The sequence below is a fragment of the Paramormyrops kingsleyae genome, chromosome 3 (assembly GCF_048594095.1).
Source record: "Paramormyrops kingsleyae isolate MSU_618 chromosome 3, PKINGS_0.4, whole genome shotgun sequence".
NCBI lineage: Eukaryota > Metazoa > Chordata > Actinopteri > Osteoglossiformes > Mormyridae > Paramormyrops > Paramormyrops kingsleyae.
The window spans coordinates 15,412,129-15,432,924 of record NC_132799.1 but is presented as its reverse complement, the minus strand read 5'-3'; the positions used below and the strand labels follow the sequence as shown (position 1 = coordinate 15,432,924).

At 45.1% G+C, this 20,796-nt stretch overlaps 1 protein-coding gene and 1 long non-coding RNA gene across 3 annotated transcripts in view; one reads left to right on the top strand and one right to left on the bottom strand.

The window, feature by feature from the left end:
- Positions 1 to 2,038: 2,038 nt before the first annotated feature.
- The window catches only part of epas1b (endothelial PAS domain protein 1b), a 35,140-nt gene continuing 16,382 nt past the window's right edge, over positions 2,039 to 20,796 (top strand). The window contains exons 1-2 of one of the 2 annotated variants that reach the window (XM_023804300.2): positions 2,039 to 2,681; positions 18,399 to 18,583. In XM_023804300.2, coding sequence (XP_023660068.2) covers positions 2,656 to 2,681; positions 18,399 to 18,583 — 211 coding nt within the window. In that variant the 5' untranslated portion in view covers positions 2,039 to 2,655. Of the gene's footprint in view, positions 2,682 to 18,392; positions 18,584 to 20,796 lie in introns of both variants that reach the window. The other variant, XM_023804299.2, reaches the window with a different exon arrangement.
- Positions 5,388 to 20,796, bottom strand: part of LOC111839954 (uncharacterized) — a 47,818-nt gene continuing 32,409 nt past the window's right edge. Inside the window, exon 3 of the long non-coding RNA XR_002837237.2 lies at positions 5,388 to 12,244. This is a non-coding gene — a long non-coding RNA (uncharacterized lncRNA). The remainder of the gene's footprint in view (positions 12,245 to 20,796) is intronic.

The window sequence follows — 20,796 nt, the reverse complement described above, 5'->3', positions numbered from 1 at the left end:
CAGATGTCCTCCACAGTGATTATTGGGGCCTATCAAGGCAAAGTGGTTTTGCCATTTAACGCTGTTACGATACCCTCAGTGATTCAGCCTTAGGCTAAACTTTACTGATCATTATGACACTTTAAATTTCCTCCATGACATCTCTGAACACAAATCAAAAGCTACAAACACACAATAATACAGATTCACCTTGAAAACACACTGTTCTCTAAACTGAGGTCTGGTCGAAGGTATAGCAAGAGTGTCACCAGTCTAAGAACAGTTCTTACCCCTCTGCAATGCACATGAAGAATAAAGAGCGATCATACTCTAGCTTCCATCAATCGTTTCATACTTATTATTTAATATTTTTTGTATATATTCATGCTTCTGCAGTTCTTAGCTATTACATGTATGATGTTTCACAAGTGCATTTATTTACGTCGTCTAGTTCTTTTACATGTTATTGACTGGATGGAGCAAGTGAATTTTTCCATGTACTGATGTACAAAAAGCAAACAGCGAAGTCCAAATCCTTGAATTAATGACTCCTTATAACTCAGACCACCGTGGGACATGTGGAGCCCATGTGTTCCCTAAGGAAGACCTCACCAAGTCACGTGACAGGGGAAGATGCCATGAAGCGATTGGTTGTTCGAGCTGACACAATGGACCTGGAAGAGAAGAGACTGCACTGACCTACTTATTTCTTGTGACCTACATGTCTTGGAAGCCTTTCTGAGCAGGACAGGCGGAATCTCTCCAGAGAAAGTAGAGGGAGACATTATCATCCCGTCACAGAGTAAATGACCCACCAGGGTGAGGACTGGAATCATGATTATACAGCTCCAGTCGTTAAAATTAGCACAGTTAGCACATGGTGTTTTAGCTGGTCAGACTGCGTTCACATAGGAACTTACCCATAGATGAAGCTGAGTTGTCTTCTCACAGTGAGCCTGTGGTGGACAAAACTGATCAAACATTTACTATGGAAGCGAATTTGTGCATCTGTTTATTTCACAGAAATTGAATCGGGAGTTTTTCCTTAATTCTGAATAATTTCAGAGTTTAGCCATACAAGAAACATATGGATGGGCGCTTCTAAGTAACAGCTGGCCTAAGACCATAATGTATTAATGTCCCTTCATAAAAAAAAAAAAAACACAAGAGGAGTGTCATCCTCTTCACGTTACATCAGTCCACATGAAAGCGAGGACTTCCAGGAATATGTGATTGCATGTTCTGTTATTGCTGCTGTCTGCAGATGAAAGCTGAGAGGAGCTGTACCTCAGTTCTGTTGAGTTCAATTAGCCATTAGAGGGAAGAGCAGAACAGACAGAGGGAGGGGAGGACATGATGTTTTGGAACACAAACACACATACTGTACACGCGCACACACAGTCACTGTGTTTTGTTCTATAATTATACGTTAATTACATCTGTATAGTTTAGGTTTTAGTCGTGCACTACTCATTAAATTTTTAGTTATTTCACTACTCTAAACTGGGGAGAAGGAAAGGAGAAAATAACACATGAAAACATTAAGCTTGAATTAAAAACGATTTTAAAATTTCGATGCTATCACGGTATCCTTTAAGGCGAAAATGTATGGAGTTAATAAAGAATAATCAACTCGCTTTAAATATCTTAAGCCAGCGCAGTTTATAGGAGACATGTTGAAGTTGGAATTTGAAGGGTTGCACATTTATTGCGTAGGACACTGGAGGGATATTTAAAAACGGTCACTCGGGCTGTTTAAAACGTTAAAGGACATTGTTCAACCGTCTGCATGTGTTTCTTAATTAAAATGAAAACGTAACTGAAAAGTAGAAGGCTTCACATGTCAAAAAATAGCCACTATTCGCACCATTTAGCATTTTGACCTTTTTAAAACACCCTATGGAAATGCACTCAATTGTCCTACAACAGGAAAGCAATCGGCTGCTCCTATTTATCGTTCCTGTAGAGTTGACAACAATTACCGGCAAAAGTTATAATTCCTACTTCCTCGCAATCTTTTCGGTGCCAGCGAAGTAAAAGTGAAATCGAGCGTCTCCGCGACCCAGATCGTTAAGCGCTGACAGCGAATAAGTTCACCTGCCTGGAGACCCGCCCCAGCAGGACCTGAGTGCGCCGCCTGGGAACGTAGGAGGAAACGACGGGCTGGGGGAGAGCAGACCTCGGGTGCGGGAGTGGGCGGGTCCTCACGGGGATCTCGCCAATCGCGGAGCCGAGATTGATTGAGTCGCTGTCACCGAGCCGGCTGCGCTCAGGGAAGAGTGGTCAGGGACATGGGCTGGAACTTTCCCAGATTAGCTGCGCAGTGAAAGAAACTTTGACAGGGGATTAGAAATCAACGAAGTTAAAGCCTACCCGATATACTTCAGATTTCCCATCACAAAACAGGACAGAGGCTGTACAATCCTCAGCAGTGTTCTGAGACTGTATAGCCTAGCCTACGAATTAAAGGACTCTCCTTGGGTTATGAAATGGACTTTGAGGGGAATCAAATAAATAAAGAAAATATATATCGTGAATAAGTTTTATTTCATTTGTTTCTCGCTTATTGCGTATAACGCGTCTTTTCTTATCTGTGTAACTTTCCGAAAGCACTTGGACTTCGTGGAGGACATCCGAGGAATAGCTAAAAGGACATTGGACACATATGAAAAAACCATGACCGCCGAAAAGGAAAAAAAGAGGTAGGGTTCATGTTATTAAATTGATTTCGCATGTTTGCATTAGCGTAAATGCAAATACAGCTTTTATAATGAAATGGATTTTCTAGCGCGAGTAAGTGAAATGCGTTTCAACGGTTATATATCCGCGCTTGATGTCGATCTGTTCTTGTGCTTCCATGTTATCGTCAACGAGAAATAAAGACCTGTTGCGCTTTTCTAAGTATAACTCCCAGAGAACGACCAATTCTGCAAAGCAACGCATCATACTGTAACTGTGTCCCATACTAGTGATTTTTTGTAAATGAAGGTTTAATTAGAAATCCAATGGATTTACTGTGCTTTGAGGATTCATCTACTTAATGTAATTTAATTTACTTATATTATCTTCGCCTGATTGCTTAAATACAGTTTTTGATAAGAAAACGATTGCTATAATCCTAATGCTCATCCTTGGAAACTGTAAAGAATACACCGTTCCCCTTAATTATAGAACCAAATAATAGGCACATTTCCGCAGGCGCTTAATTAAACATATCTCATCCTGCCTCTGTCTTTTTATTATGTTGAATTTCGTTTGAATATTCTTTATATATGTAAAATAACATGCTGTTAAAGCCCTGTTCTTCTTTATCTTGCCATTTATTATTAGTAGTGTGAAGTAATATTAACATGGCTACACCAAATAATTTACTTATTAAATAATGTCTTAATAATTTACTTTTCTTATAACTCAAAACAGATTTACTAATAAAAATTAACTAATTATGATGACGCCAACAGAGGATATTTACTATGTGTTTGCCTGACGCTAAGTGATACCACAGTATATGCCTGAATGTAATGTGCATATAATACGGAGAGTCCACCGTAAAAAAAAAAATAAAAAAATCCCAAAATCATTTTCATGAGCGGCTAAACTGCTCACGGAGTTTGCATTGACGTTTGTAGTGATAAAACATATTTTTCCACCTGCGATGGGATTCATTTAAATTACTTGGAACTCTGAGTGGAAGCAAAATATATTTGCATAAATAGGTGATAAAAGGGTTTAAGCGATTTGAGAAGCAGTGCAACAAAAATTCAGTTTTTTTTTTGTCATTATAGTGAGAAAATAAGAAAATTAGAAAGACAGCAGATACAGGAGTGTATAGTCGTGGTTATGTTTCAGATTGAGGGTGGAAACGCAGTCCCCTACCTGCACACCTAACTGGCGAAGGCCCTCTGGGTACAGTCGCAGCACAAAGGGCCACCGACCTAAGGCAAAACACTTCAAGTATAAGCTCAACAAAAATTAAACAATAATCTTGTTTTCTGGTGAATCAAGTTGGCAGGTTGGTGTTGGGGTGATGGCCCACAGGTGGTGAACCATGCAGATGCAGATGCAGCTTATTTGCATTAGTCTCATTTGAGATTTCCAGTTCTAGTCAGACCTCGTGTCATTTCCTGTGTCTCAGGTACCTGTACAGATTCGTTTGCTAAATTTGTTGATAACAAAATGTACTTTAGAGATATTAGATGCACTATTATGAAAAACCAAAGCTAGATCTACCCAGCCCACTGATTAGTCCTTATTAGTGAACTTGTAACTACTTTAACAGATGCAAAATACATAGATAAATAAATAAACAAACAAGCAAGCAAACAAGGTACTTAAAACATCGGCAGACCAGGTGTGTATTGGCTGAGCGGATCTGTTAATGTTTAGGCTCTGGTTTAGGCTTGTGCCCTCTGGTTAATATGGTACACACATGCAAAAAAGGTCTGCCATCTTAGAGAATACCCAGAACCGTTTTGGTGGATGGTGCCAAGTGCATCGTTCTGGAACGATACTGTATTGTGAGTTACCACTAGGGGGTGTTACTAGGGGCCGTGACTGTCGACGCAGGGTGGGGTGGTGGTGCCTCTGTACCCCTGTTACATAGCTGTAACAACTTGTGTTGACTTGTCTGGGTTTTGAACTAATACTCTTATCTCATTGGATCATTTAATTCAAACTAGCCTTAAAGTGTTCTGAGTATCATTTTTGTTACTCTCTGATATTCCGACTGTATTAAGCTTAACATGATTTGTGTATGCATTTTCTTATTTCTGTGTTTTTATTCCAAATTATTTTTCCTCACACCTTGATACTAAAAATGGGCAAAAGTTTGGAAAAAGGAGGTTACTTGTGGTAGGCGTTGGGGGGGGGGGGGGGGCTGAAGGTATCACCAGGTCCCTCGTGAACTGCGTCTCTGTACCCCTTTGCTGGCTTCCTTTGCCCCATTTGCTAGGTGCTGTGTTCACTTCTGTGCCAGTTTGTGTAAAAAGCTGAGACACCATCCTTTTGGTGGAGAGCCGACATTTCGGGCCACGTAATCTTTTGACAATCTCAGTCCAAGGTGTTTTCTCCGGGATTAAATGTGCGCTTTGAGCTGAGAGTGAGTCACTGGCGCTGTCCCACCCTAAAAGAGGGCAGGGGGCCATGCACCCTTCAGAGCAGCCTGTGGGGGCTGCGACAGGCGAGCGACATTCCCTGCTGGCGTCCCGCACTCCGGCAGGTCCTTACCTGTCTAATCCCGACTCCTGCACTCAGCTGACTGATGTCATTGTTTACATTTTTAGCCAGTAAAAGCATCAAACCAAAATTTGTCATCCTCGCCTCAGTGGACCGTGATTCCATTCCACGGCTAAATTAGAAACGGCTTCTTATAAAAGAGGTCATAGGTCAGTTTTTTTTTTTCCTTTTTTTATTTTTAAACTGTTTTTGTTCACAAGGCAGAAGACAAGCGATATTGGAACAGAAGCTTCACTGAGTGGGGGGCAAGGGTACGATTAAATGTATAAATGTTATGTGCAGCAGCTGATCTGTGCCGTTGCCTCTGCATTGCTGGTTTCACGGTGATATAGACATTTGTTCAAAGTCCTGCCTCGACTCTCTCTCGTTACGTCACCTCTCGCTGCCTAATGCTCCCTTCTTCGGTCTGTTCATTGCTCTTAGAGACCGAGTCATTTGTGAGGAAAAGAAAGCCCAATGTCCCCAGCCTTGTTAACTCAGCAATTCTGCCAGTGTTTGCGGAGCAGAGAGCTGGCTCCGCGCCCACTTCGGCGTGCCAGTCGTGCCGAACGGCTGGTCATGCTGGTCGGCCCGACTCAAGTGTATGGAAATTACATCCATAAAATGCATCCCATCCCACATGTTATGACAGTGTAAGACTGACAGACGCTGAGTCGGCTGATGAGGCCATTTGGCTGCTTGATTATCCTGGTTGCCAGGTGACACCTGAACCTGTCCCTGATATAACAGTGGCTGCAGACCCGCCCCTCTCCAGCAGTAGATGTCACAAAATGAGCAGACGTTTAGGCACAGCACAGCAGCGGCGGTCTTAGCAGCAGGTGAGCAGTTAGGAGAGCCAGAGACCTATAGGTGAGCCCAGATCCAAAGAGGACACGGTAAAAGCCACCAGGAAAAGGCATGAGAGGCAGCAGCTGTAAGAATGTGTGGAGCGAACAGGAGTCACTGGGCTGGAGCCTCTCAGTCAGGGAAAGCAAAGTTCAGCCATTATATGCCTGATAAACCGACATGCTGGATCCTGCCTTTCTGGTTTTTCGTCCTCTCTCTCTCTCTCTCTCTCTCTCTCTCTCTCTCTCTCTCTCTCTCTCTCTCTCTCTCTCTCTCTCTCGAGAACTTTCCCGCCACCCGTCTATCGCTTGCCGTTGGCTTCAGCCACTGAGCGAGCAGCAGCTCAGGAGCCATTTCTCGTGTGGGTACCGCGCCTGACAGAGTGCATTGTGGGAGTTTATTGGGAGGGCAGAGGGGGAACACGAGTGGCCGTTTCTTCTGGCCAGCTGTTTGACATCTCTGTATTGAAGAATCCAGTTTATTGTGACAAGTTCTCAGGAGAGGCATGAATGTGGGCTTCTGTGGTCCCCGGCACAGCAGACAGAGGGCATGTTTCTGGGTCTGGGAACATTTTCTCTCCCCCCCCCCCAGCTTTCTCTTCTCTCTCTCTCTTGCTCCTCATATGTGGGGTATTTAGCTTGGCCTGAGTAGGGGCCTGATTCCTCAGAGACCAGGCCGGAACTCTCTCCTTATCCCCGGCAGTTTCCACCTCTGTCCTTGTCCCCCCCCAAGAATGTCTCCCTGCACTTCCTGCCTCCTGCTATCACCATGGCAAACTTTGTGTCGGCCCAGGATCTCTGGTGTTAAAGCCCCCCCCCCCCCCACTCCCACTTAACCCTGGGGGGGCTACCAATCCAATCCCATCCTTGGGGGAATGCCTGACTCTACCTCACTTACCCTAAAACTGAGGTGTTGTCCATGTTTCCCACAACATCAAACATACCTAAACCAGACTGTGGATTCAGATGGTCAGTGCTAAAATAAATCCACATTCTTCAAAAGATTTAAATTCTTTCCAGTTTATACAAAGGTTTTAAAAGTCAAGCTGCTAACTGATAAAATCATATTCTTTTGCCCCAGAACACTGATTTTTCCCTGTTCTAAATAAGTAATCGTCCTTCTCATATTTTTGTGCACAATTGTCTCTTTTATGGAGTGATTTCCTCACGGTTTTGGCACTGATCTTTCCTTCCTTCGTTATGATCAGACTGAACACAGTGGGCAGATATTTGCATTTGTACTCAGGACTCTGTGAAAGGTCAGCCTGTGTGAAGCACGAAAACGTGAAAACAGCGTATCTTTATTCACGGTCAGTGGAAACGCTTTGCTCTGGTGTGCACATGGGTTATCGCTCCAGTCTGGAGGCTCGATCTTTCTGTCCCTGCCTTGACTTGGTCCTTGAGCCAAGCTCCTGTTTTATAATCCGTGCCCGGGTGGCACTGGCTGATGGCGTGCTGCCACGTGCGGGAGTCAGGCGTGGCGTGCGCTCCGCTGCTTCTGGCTTCTCTCGTAATCATTCCGAGGCGCAGGTCTGCTGGTCATTGTGATTATGTGATTTTGGCAGCCTTCGTCCGTGGGGCTGTGGTGTTTCGGAGCCACTCCTCAGTCACTCGCGGATGTGGCCCAGAGCTCTGGCTGGTACGGATCAAACGGAGCGACGGCGACAGGGAAGAAAGAGGTGAGAGTTGAAGTGTGAGCATGACAGATGAGGAGAGGGCAGGACGTTTCGATGCCAGGCAGCAGGGGAGGAGGGCCCAGAAAGTGTGACTCATTGTGCGCGGGCACTTCGGATGCCTTCCCGCCGTACCGCAGAGTCCGTGGCACTTGCTGGGTCACATGGTGCACCTGGGCTATTTCTGCAGCAGTCGGTAACATCTGTGCAAGCACATCGGATGCTGGCATGGTAACAGAGGCTTTACGTGGAAACTGACACCGTCCCTCCCTGACGTCCAGCAGTACCCGCTGCATCAGATTAAATCCTTGGGCTGGTGTGCACGTGTGAGGCAACATCCCCCTCCCTCCTGTCCGCGCTTCACCCGTCATCAGGATGTCCTTGTCTGATCGGCATGGCTGCCGTCTGAAGCTAGCGGCGCTCCGGTCATGCTGCGATCACGGGTGGCTACACGGTTACTGAACGCAGTGGTTTCCACAGCGCCAGCGCCCGTGTTTAGCGGATGTTGGGGAACAGCGTATCAGAAGCCTCACTCACCACCCCCCCAATACCCCCCCCCCCCACAGCGCGGCAGTCTGAGAATGGCCCGTTCACGCTGTTTGTTTGGCTGTGCTGGAACACGCTGTTCCACTGCACCAGACATTAGCGGGTTATTGTTCGCTGTTTGTGTGCAGCGAGACACTGAAACGACAGGAAGACGGGCTGGAGCTGCACAGGGGAGGAAATGGAGCATGCCCTGGTCGATTATGAAACTCCTTGCTGGCTAACAGTTGGTTGTCATGACTAAATATGTCTTCAGTGTGTTACACTTTAAGTGTCTAAGAGAAAACACCAGAAGGTTTTATGCCCTGTAATCTAAACCTACACTAATCCTAAATCCTATTATATATTTATCAGTCCACTGTAAAAATACATAGAATTTATTGTACATAAATGTAAGACTCCTTTATTTAATATTTTTCATAAAGTACTTTGTATTTACGTACAATGTAATGCAATTTTCTACCCTGGCCAGTTGGAATGTGTTCTTACATGATACTGTAGCATCGTGGGATGTTATTTGTGTGAGGCCATTTCCCATAATCCTCGGCTTGTCCAAAAGAAGCTGCACACACGCTCCTGCGTGCTGAGTACATTCATTGCCTTTGACATTCTGCTTCCCCAGATCATTCATTCGAAGGACTGAGTGCAGAGTTAAGGTCTCTCCTGATGTCTGTACTGATGTCAGTGGAAACTTCAGTGGCTCGTCATCAATCTTCTGCAGCCCGCCTGCTAAAATGTCAGAATGGGGCACGGCGCGTTGACCGCAGGCCGGGTGGCAGACGGGTGGGAGTGAGAGTGACGGCGACAGGGCCGGCCAGCAGCAGTGCGCACCCTGTCAGGTTGAAACCGGAGCCGTACGGTCTCCTGGAAGTGGCCGGAGAGGGAGCCATTTGCAAAAGGGGGGGCCTCAGGGGTGAAAAGACCACAGTCTAGTCATGTGACCCATAACTTACGGTTGACTCAGCGTGCATTTTTTGAGAAATGGTGGCTGTAATGATAAAATGTTTGTTCTTCTGCGTGTGCAGGTGCCTTTCTGTTTGCTTTGTGCGGTCACCCCCACCTCCCCCCCCAGCCGACACCCCCTAATTTAATTTAGTTCAGGATGGCTGCTTATTGTGTTTCCTGTGTAGCGCTCATCATGAGACCACACCCAGGTCCCGGGGGCCGGCGGGGAGGCTCCCTCAAGGTGATGGGAACGTTTAATTAATCAGGAAACATTGGTTGGAAGAACATTCTGGCAAGAAGTTGTTGAGTCCAGGTAAAGGAGGCCCCACAGTATTGAGGCTGTAGCGCCATTCTGATTTGCATCTCCCTCTTGAAAAACAATTTTCACGTGTGAAAACGGAATTGGCTATCGATGAATCTGCCCGTGACACATATGTGCTGTACTTTCGTGGTCTTTCTCATGAAGTCACAGACAGGCAGATATTTGGGAGTGCGGCTCTCGTAACTCTCAGACTCCCCCTTCGGTGCGATAACATCAGGGTAATAAATCCGCATTCAACAAAAAGGATCATTTAGGACCAATTGCCAGATCAGTTAAGGCCCTACAGTATTTGTTCCATCGCGACATGTGTGATTACATGTGAACATGCTGGCAGGCGGCAGAGAGCAAACCGTTGTCGTTACCAAGTAGTGACGACCTTTCAACGTTTCTACGGCACATTTTCTCTGCCGCAACTCGGCCCCAATTTGCCCCGTGTTTGTTTAGGGGGAACTCAAAAGCGATCATATCATTTCTGACAATCTCTTTGAGGGTTATTTCCGTGTCCTTCATGCCTCGTCCTGAGAAAACAGATTCAGTGAGTAATGGTTTCTCCTCAACTTTGGCGGAGGACTTGAAGAGAAATTCAGAGAGTGGCAGGTAACTGCACAACAGAGTCCAGGTGAAACCCACAAGGAAAGCTCTTCCCAGACAGCTCTAAGTCAGTCATCTCTCTCTTTTTATCACTGGCAAGATTTGCAGTTCAAGGTATCTAGCTGGACTCTTCCTATAGAGCGGAACTGAGCTCACGAAGGAGCAGATGAGTTATTTCACGCAGGTTGGTACTTAGCTTGGTGGACTTTAATCTGCCAGTGCTGCAGTCATGGAAGGTTCCAGAGTTTCTCCAGTGTTTCTTAGCAGATGTGCTGCTGTAGGATGTCAGATGCTACATTGTACATCCAGACTGGAAAACAGAAATTTAGCATGTATTTCTAAGTCATACTGTAAGTTTTCATCCATTCATTTATGAAATAAAACTGTGGAACTGCCTCTTTTAATATGTGAATAATGTAGGGGTTGGTTATGTAAGTGTTTATTGAGGTAAGATATCTTCTCTTATCAGAAAGGTGTTTTAACACCATAAGGCATATGGCCTGTCTCCCTTTCGTCAGAGCTTTTAAGAGGTTGATAGGTTGCAAATGTCTATTGAATGAAACCCAGATTAGATTTGAGTTTGGCCAAAATTTGAGGTTTAAAAGGGTTCCATTTGAGCAACGCCGTCTGTGCAGAAGCTCCTCCTGCGGCGCCGTCTTCCCTCTCGCGTGGACGGCCGGCGTAGTGGAGCGTGGCTGCTGGTTCTCCAACTTTGACCCCATTCCGTGCCCTTTGTTGCTTCTCCACTGAGCTCTCTGCTCATCCCCAGTACTGCTGGCACCTGTTAGGTTTCCAGAAGACCAGCCTGCCATCAATGCTGATTTCTGTTGCCAATACAAATGAATTCTGTTTCACCTTACTTCTCCGATAATTCTTGGAAGATTATTAAAAATGACTTTATAATTTGGCTAATGAAGAGGACCCTGGATAAATTCACCCTTTAATCAATAAGCAGTTTCCCTTAATTTTGAGATGCATAAACATCTTAGCAGATGCAATTTTTTCATTGGTATTTTAGAAACCACTACTCTACCCCATCTCGGCCGACGTGCCTAAGAGTGGGCTACTTATCCACAGTTCCTGTTTTTAGTTAAGTCACAGATTCTCTCCAGGTGACTTTTATGAGTCTCTGTACATTCTGTACATGTATTTTAGCCTGGACATGTGTTTGATGTCCAGTAAATTATGCAGGAGCGACAGCTCACTGAACGATTCGGAAAGTCTGTGAGCTTCAAGATAAATTGCCTGGCACAATTAATAAAGTGAATAGTTAAAACGATCAAAACTGACTAAATCTGCCATTACATCAGTCATCCTCCTGATGACTGTTTGGTTGAGTCTCCTGGAAACACTTGCTCATGGAGAAACTTACATGATTTTTTTTCTCTGCCGTGTGAGAGTTTGTTAGTGTTTGTCAAGTGGGCGTTGAGCTATGAGGTGAGTTTTTGGTGACTCTGTTTGTGTTTGCATGTGTATGTTTTTGAAACTCCTTCTTCAGCTCCTACGGGCGTCTGTTGGGTCTGTTGCGACTCAGAGACCCTGCAAGGGCACAATGCCTCAAATTCTTCTCCCAGGCCAGAGCCCTGTAGCTCCAGAGCTGTCCAGACTGGATTTTTGGAATGCAGGAGGTCGGCTTGCTCTCACAAGCCGCGCAGGTGCTCAATACCATCCATGGCCCCATTGCGACCCAGGCCTGGGGGGTCGCACAGCCACGCCCACCCTGCTTAGGGACTCAGCTAGCAGTGCACCACGGGGATTCCAAACTTTTTGCCGGTGATATCACATATTAATTCTTCCATTTGAAAAAGTGCATTTTTCTTTGGGTAGTTTTTTTTAAGGTACTTGTAAGATTGTTTTCTTGATATATACAAATGAAATGGTACTTCATGCCGCTAAAACAGAGAACTGACCTGTCATGGTACTTCTTACTGCAGTAGGCACTTCTATGCTGACTTGTGTAGGAACTCCATGAGTAGCAGAACCCACACACTTTGCACATCATTTGGGCTTCTTCCATATTTCCATATCATCTCAATATATAAAATCCTTCCCACTTCCTGCTATGCCATGATTCATGTCTCTGTAACCTTCATCAGGTCATTGTCCTCCTTGTCCCAAAACTCCTGGGTGCTCTGAAAGAGTAAATAACAGGGGTGAAAACCTTTACAGGATATTGTATCAAAAATTGGCACAAGATGCCGTAAAGAAAATTGTATTACTACATCAAAAAGCACTATTTGGAGTCATTTATCATCGCAATAAACACACATAACAGCATATGGAAGTTACTGAATTCCTCTTTGGCAGAATTCCCCTTTTCCAGAGTAGAATCTTGATCTTTGTTCACAGCTTACAGATGGACTTTGAATCCCTTTATGGGATGAAGGGGCACCTTTCCTGCAGTACTGGGACAGAGTTTAGCTTTTTTTGGACCATGATCAGTGGGTAATTGATACCCATAACTCTATATATACACTCTAGATTTATGTGAAAAGATGAGCTAAACTGGGATTAATCACTGACCTATTCTGACTTTCTCATCTTTTAAAGCTTTGTGTGCCTCTAGTAGAATTGCATCTCCTTAGAATGGAGCAGGACGAGTCAGAGAAAGCTTTGGTGCTCGAATGCCTACAAAGCCTCAGAGATAGAGGTCTGGTCTGGACCAAGCAACAGTGGAAAGCAAAGGCCAGCAATCCAGCTGACGGTCACTCAGAGCTGACATGCTTCACCATTCAAGGTCACAGTCACATTCTCTCTGTAGGAAAAAGGTCCAAGAGAAGCCTGCCCAGCAGAGCTGTAGGACTGGGGCTTATTTTTGGTAGAGTGGCGCAGGACAGCCGACCTTTCAAGGTGTCACAAGGCAGAACAGTTTTTATCATTTGACACGTTGCCCTGAATGCATCATGGCTAATGAGGCAGAACTGTGGCTACACACGGGAGCACGGATTTGCGTGGGTTTTTCATGATTATTTATATTAAAATGTTTGTTTGCATTTCTTTGTGTGTGTGATTACAGCGGTAATGCGAATATACGCATATTATTCCACCTGCTGACAAAGAACCAAACCATCCAGGTGTAATCTTAGGTGAGATCGCGGAGATCAGCTGATATGTTGTTCTTCGGGTCAAATGTCAAAATTCAGTGGTTTCCGCCATGTTCAAATATCTGATATGCGAGAGCCCTGCTGTTTCAAGGCAGTCACATGAGTTATATGTGACATCCAGGGACTAATCTTGCTTGTCAACCTCACATAGTTCACATTTCTTTGTGACGTGCTGACATGGTCCATTATCCTGCAGAATAGTTCAGATTTTCTACACAGGTTCACTGAAGTGGCCAAGTTCAGGATGAACTAGTGCTTTTCATGGGAAGTGCTCCTACCGTTAAAAAGACCTGCCGGCTTTCATAAAGAGGAAATGCATACAGTCACTCTGACGATGGTGGCACTGCTAATCATAATGGACATCCATCAGGAAGCTGTCACAGGGCCATTGCCTGACTAGGGTTTGGAAAGCAGGGTCTTAGTGTTTTTTAAATGCAGTTCAAAGAGATTTTTCATGCAGATTGTTAGAGACACTGCAATGTGGGTGCGTTGATACAGGACCTCAGGATAAAAATAGTTGTGACCTGCTATCTAAGTGCCCCTTTGCTGTCCCATGCACTCCCCCATACCCCAAAGATTTCTGCCGTGTGCTGTAGATCGCTTTGATATATGGATATGTTGCAGGTTATACACAATAGGAGGAAACACCAACCCGCTTTTGCCCTGATGAAGTCTCAAGGGAGAGTCATCAACACCGCTACGCTGTTGTTGTCTTGGAAGTGGTTGTCATAGCTGATTTCTGGGCTTATAATAAGTCCATCATTACAGGCAGCATCATTTACTTGCTAGGAGAGCTCAAGGTCATTGAGGCCCAGGTTTGAGGTCTCAGGAAGCTTCATTTGCAGGCTTGTCCTGGGTGCAGCTGCCAAGCCTACAAATAGGAGCTTCTATTATATGTGCCACAAAGAACCATCCTTTGCAGTTTTCTTGGGAAATTTTGGTAACACATTTTAATATAACTGGTAATGCAACTGGCCTTGGTTATGTTGTTGGTCTCATTGCCTGTGCTGGCTTGTCTGGATTTAACGGCATGTCTGAGCCATCGGCACTAGTTCTCATTTCCACCTGTGATTAGAGAGAGCAAAGGGGAGCAGGTCGGCCCTGGGCACCAGGGGGGGTGTGAAAGGCCCAAGGGAGTGTTTGAGACCCAACATGCTGACCCAAATGCACGGTGCCTATTGTTTCATATCCTCCAACTTCCAGGGGGCCTCGAGGCAACAATGGGATTGTCAGTGGAACAATGGGTTAGGGAGCCAGAGGCGGGGTGACCCCACATCTCAGCTTGTTGTGGCGCCTCAAGGAGGCTCCCAGTTCCTCCTGCTGTCCTCCACCTGTCGCATTACGGACTCAGCGCGGCCTGCTGTCCGCATCCAGACACCCAGGATTGCCACCACACTGTGGTCTTGCTGAAACAGAAGACAGCGGGTCATGTGACTGGTAAATAAGGCATCTTCAGCACCAACAAGGGTGCATAGGCAGCCCAATCCAGATCATGATTTGGAGATTTTGAAAGCCTGAAAGTCTTTGCCCCATCTCTGGGGGGGGGGGGGGGGGTTGCATCTTTATTTGTCCTCAGTGATGGATGTTCTACTGTCAGATGTAGAGAACTGGTGAGCACTGGCATGAAGGATCCCACATCCTGTTAGTCCCAGGACTGTCCTGATCCGACACTTACAGATAAATCCCACTCCTTCCTTTCCTGCAAGCAAGAATTAGTGGAGGAAAAGATAATCGTCATTGACAATTCATATTTAGCCCCGGTCCTCCTTGACACATTGTTTTTCTCTTAAGCAGTCTCCATGGAAACGCACAGAATACCTATTTATTTTCTCAAAAATAGAATGAAAGGAAGGGGGGATTTGATATCGTTGCCAAATATGCAGCCCTATTGTGAAGAGGTGATCAGGATACTTTCTGCCCTTACCTTGGCATGGAGCCAATGCCCCCCCCCCTATGGTAAGTGCTGCAGTTTAGTGTACAGCAAACCAAATCTAAAATGCCCTGACCTTAACCCCCCCACACACACACACATTCCAAATTCCCACCCGTCCTGTCCCAGTTGCGTATTTTGCCCCTCCTCCTTTCACAGCCACGGCGAGCCCTGAGTTTTCATTCTTATGAACCGCATTGTTTTTTATGATATTCATGGCAGTGGTGCAGACGTGTGACTTGCCACGGTCTGTGCGTCAGCCTTCCTCTGCCCGGCTTCAGCACCAGCATCGGGTGAGCCAATGAGCAGGGGAAGCGCTGCGCTTTCCCAGGGACGCCGGTGGCACGTGCCACTGGCTGAAGTGTGCCTCTCTCACTCTCACTGCGTTCGCTGCTGTGGGCAAGTGGCGCTGTGGTGAGCCACAGGGACGGGTGCATAGAGTTCACCCAGTCCTCTGCCACGCGCCGTGCCCCTCCGCCTTACCCACAAACCACAGCCCTGGGAGACCTGAGCAGAAGCTGTCAGATAGAGCTGTGTTCTCTGACTGCTTTGGCCAGAGCTCCACTGCGCTGTTACTCAGCACTGCAAAGGGCCTTGTACTTATATCTAAATGGACTTTTTCTTTCTCTTGAAGCCATTCATCATATGGACTGAGGATCAAGGTTCAATACCCATGATATCACATCACTACTTTTGCCTAATTGTTATTAATTCCTCTGCTATTCTTTAACACTTTAAGCACTGGAAAGCTGACATGGGTTAATTTCTTTGAGTTTTGTGAAATCCCGGATGTGTGACCCTTAAGTGTCGGCCCTAGTATGGAATGTCAGCCTTAATGCTTACACAATGATCCACTTAAGTCCTACTCTTTCTCTCCGGGGGGTGGAGGAGTGACTGGTGTCTTACCGAAAATACGCAGCTAAAGTTGTCACGTGTTTTCTGGCAAATTGTCCCAATTCAAAAGACTCATTTATGAATTATATATGAATTATTTCCTATAACAGGCAACCAGAGATTTTTCATTAGTCAAGAATTTTCCTCAGATCATGAACAGCTAATGATGAAACACAGTATTCATCTTGATTGCCATGGCTACCATGGAAAGGTCAACACAGCATGCATGGAAGTAATATGCATAAGTTATAGTATTTTAATCAGAGAGTTATGCAACTGTGATTGGGCTTTCTTATACATCACACAGTTAGGCAACAGCCAGGGGAACGGAGCCTCTGGCTTGACCACGACTGCCCTGTTTTTGATTGGCAGCAGCCCAGGATTATGATTGGTAGATGCCCCTCGTAGGAGTGTGTCAGGGAGGCGGAGTTTGGCCTTTATTGACCTGCCTTGCGCCAGAGGACGGTCATTGGCTGATTGGTGTCATTTTGCAGCTGTGGGGTGGCAGTAACGGAGCCTGACCTTGTCGGGTGAAAGACTGTAATCCAATCATGTAACTGCCAGATACCCTGTTTGTCTTTCTGTTTGTCTAAAGCCTTCGAAAGAGCAGCTCCAAGTAATGTGTTTACCACACCAGGTACACGTGTGTGTGTGTGTGTGTGTGTGTGTGTGTGCGTGCGAGTGGGTATACCTATCCTTATGGGGACACAATGTCCCCATAACATGATAAATATCCGTTTTTTTTTTCCCTTATGGGGACCGGTTTCCTGGTCCCCATAAGGGAAAACACTATTTTATAAAACTCGGTGACTACTGTAAAAAAAACTAAAAATGCAAAAACTCTTGTATTTTGTTTGGTTACTTATGGTTATGGTTAGGGCAGGGTGGTGGTTAAAGTTAGCATTAGCATTTTTCCCATAGAAGTGAATGAGCGGGTGTGTGTGTGTGTGTGTGGGAAAGAGCTGCTCTTTTGGCTGTTGTTTCCCTTGCTGTCTCCTGAGAGTTTGATCATCACCCATTACTGAAGTATATTATACCCCCTCTTTATTTGTGAAAGTGACAGTCTCTGGATTTTATATATTCTTATATGTTAAGTCTCAAGTCAGGCAGCCAGTTGATGACACTGAGGTCCTCTGACTGATAAAGGGGTGAGATTCCATCCCCATAATTTCTTACACAGTACTATGGAACAGTAAAGGCTGAACCAATTGGGACAATTTCACCTGTTCATTGGCAGCTTAATTGGTGGACAGACGTGAGGAACATACCCCTTTATCAAGCAAACCTTTGTTGGTGATGTGGGTCTATGTGGTAGATGTAAATATCAAACCGTGTGTGTGTTTGTATTTCACCCGCGCTCATCTTCTTTCCATGCATGTGAGACGCAAAGCTGAGGCAGATAGAGAGATAGGAGAAGAGAGACTTATTCATTGATAGCCCCAGATGGCCAGATCTACACAAGGCTTGCTCAGAAGAGAGGTGTTTTAAAGAGACAGAGGAAGGCTAGAGAGGACCACCAGACAGAAAAGGAACCAGCAAAAAACACCAGAAAGCAAAAAACTGAAACCAAATCTTTAAGAAAACCAGAAAACAGAGAATATGTGAAACTTGGAAAAATGAAAGACATTATCCAGACGCGTGTACTGTAATGATAAAAGAAATCAATTTAAAAAAGCCTTTTAAGTTATACAAGCATATAGCAATTACCACCTTTTGACAAATGAAATAAAAATAAAATTGATTTTGAGATTGAAATTTTATCAAATATTGGCAGCCAGGTGTTGCTGAGCTCCTTACAGACAAATACCGTGTTTTTAAACAAAACCAGACTCGGAAAATTGCAGATAAATCAGAACAATAATCTGTGGATTAGTTTTTTTTCTGCATAATGACTGCCAGAAAACTGGCCTGTCTTATTGAACAAATTATTTTAAGATGCACATAATAAAAGCACTAATAAACATTTTGAAGCATATAAACTGCAAATATTTGTCTGCTCGCCATTGTTTTTGTCAAAAAAGGAATCCAGTTCAGGCCCACTATACGCCGTAGAACTGGAAATATTGAAAAAACTGGGTTTGATTATTCTTGTGATGACGGAAAAACAAACAGCCTTCGATCTCCTTGATAGCACAGCCTAAATCTGTCCGACATACACGCTACATGCAAGATAGGAGAGGGTGTTGCTGGTTATGCTTTTACAGTCATACATGGAAGAATAACTTAAGAGGCTTTGTTATGAAATGGAGTCAGGTGTTTCTAATTAACCACTAAGAGGACACGGGAAGGCGGCAGCCCGAGTGTGCATGCGGGCACCCCGATGCTGACCTGTGACCTCTTCCTTTTGGTAAGGAACAGCTCCGAAAGGAGGAAAGAGAAGTCACGTGACGCGGCCCGCTGCCGTCGCAGCAAGGAGACGGAGGTGTTCTATGAGCTAGCGCACCAGCTGCCCCTGGCACACAGCATCAGCTCACACCTGGACAAGGCCTCCATCATGCGGCTGGCCATCAGCTTCCTGCGCATGCGCAAGCTCATCTCCTCAGGTCAGAGTGCCCTGCCGCCCGCACCCCCCACCCTCACCCCAGGTATGGGTGAACGGCCTCAGTGCTCCTCCAAGGTGATATGTAACATCTTGCGATGACGTCAGAGCTGCCAACCCTCACACACCTGCCGTGACGCTCATGCTTTCAGGCTCTCATGCTCACGCAACAAAATCGCAAATCTTACGGCAAACCTATATCATACCATTATAAACCTAAAATCTGCAAACTCTACAGACTATTTACAAGGTCATAAAACTGCGACATATATGTAAATACGTGTGCGTGTGTGTGCAGACTCGCCTTGAATTGAAGATCTCACTCCAGCCAGCTGACCAAAAATTGGCGACCCTGTCTCATGCCATTACGCAAAATTGCACAAGTAGGAAATGATTGCTCTACACATGGCTGTTATATGTCTATAAACTGTAGTAGGAAGTGCTTGCTGACATGAGCTGGAATGAGAGTGATTCATTTCTGGAATGAGAGATATCTGGCTGAGGAGGACAACTTCACCCAAGACAGGCAAACCTTCATGAAAGCTCTACCACGCTCTTGGATTGCCGCCTCATGTTCGGGGGCCACGTTTCCAACACTTTCTTGACCGACCCAAACTTAGCCTGTGCGGGTTATGGGGAGGGGGCTGGGCACTGTTTCGGGGAGTTAGAAATGCTGGGTCTCTGGGGGAGGCTGCATCTGGGAACAGAGAAGGACAGCGCAGTGGAGATATTCCAGAAAAGTCCTGCAGAGTCAAGGTTATCTCTGCAGGGCAGAATGAACCAAAGATATGGTGCACTGGACCTTGAGACACAATTTTGAAACTGCTTGTTTCTTAATGACTTGCCAAAGTAAGGCTGGATTGTAGAGTGTCGAGTGCACAGTGCAGAAAATGAGCACGAGTAGAGCCTAAGCAGAATGTTCCTGGGTCAGCTGTGCATAGTGAAAGCAAATGACAGTTACAGCAAATCTATCTCAAAGAGAACAGGCAGCATTTAAATATATGAACTCACTTTGGTAAGGCAGCTATCTGAGTATGACTAACATCTTATTTCCTATGTGCTGCGAATTTGTTTCATCTTTTGTCATCTCACAATTTTGTTTTATGTAATGAAAAAAAGCTTCCCCAGTCGAGCGAGAGCTGTGAACTGTGCTGAAACGTTTGTTTGTGTGTGAGCTTTTAAAACTGTGACCAGGGTATTTTACACCCCATGCTGCTCCATGAATAGTAACGGCATATCACATTAATCTCACAGTCTGGAATGAGAAATAATAATGAATTAGCTTCACATATATTGTTCTCCCCCTATAATCAGATTAGGGAATATTGACCCCTCCCCACCACCTGCCAACACCTGGCATCGTAAAAACTAAGAAGCCGTGGCAGGAAGGGCCACCCAACCCTCTGTTCCGTTTGCTTAATGAATTTGCATTGAAGTCCGAAAGGATTAAGTCATAGAAATGAATTACGAGGCAGCAGCATAGCCGGGGGATATTGGGGGGGTCGTGAGGGTTTTTGGGACTGTCTATACCGCCTGGCAGACACAGATGTAGAAGGAGGACAGTGGTATTAGCTACACACACACGCACGCACACACAAACACACACGCACGCACACACACAGATTTGTAATTATATCTTTATGGGGATTCTCCATTCATTTCTATGGGGAAAAACTCTATTCATAACCTGACAACCCTAACCCTTACCCTGCCCTAACCTTAACCATAAGTAACCAAACAAAATACAAGACTTTTTTGCTTTTTTGATTGCAGTCACGGATCTTTGTGAGGACCCGAAAAATGGTCCCCACAACATCAACAAAACAGGTTTTTATAACATTGTGAAGGACATTCGGTCGCCACAAAGTAATATAAATCTAATTCACACGCACACAGACACACACACACACTGGCTGCGGTACATGATGAGATTTGAATCTGTGGGAGACAAATCATTCTCTCATTGTTCCAGAATTAAAGCCTGGTCCAATCTGGAACCAACATAAGATGAGAGAAAAGAATTAAAAGCAAAGAACGAACACAGACACATTGCTGTAGGTCTTGGAGCTAATGGACTATGTGGCTCAACCATTGAAAAATAATATGGCAAGAAAGAGTTTCGAGGGAAGACAAAAATGTCAAAGGATGAGAAAGACAGAGAAAGAAAGCGAGAGAGGGAGAGAGAGAGATGACGAGGAGTAGGAAGTGTATCTTTAG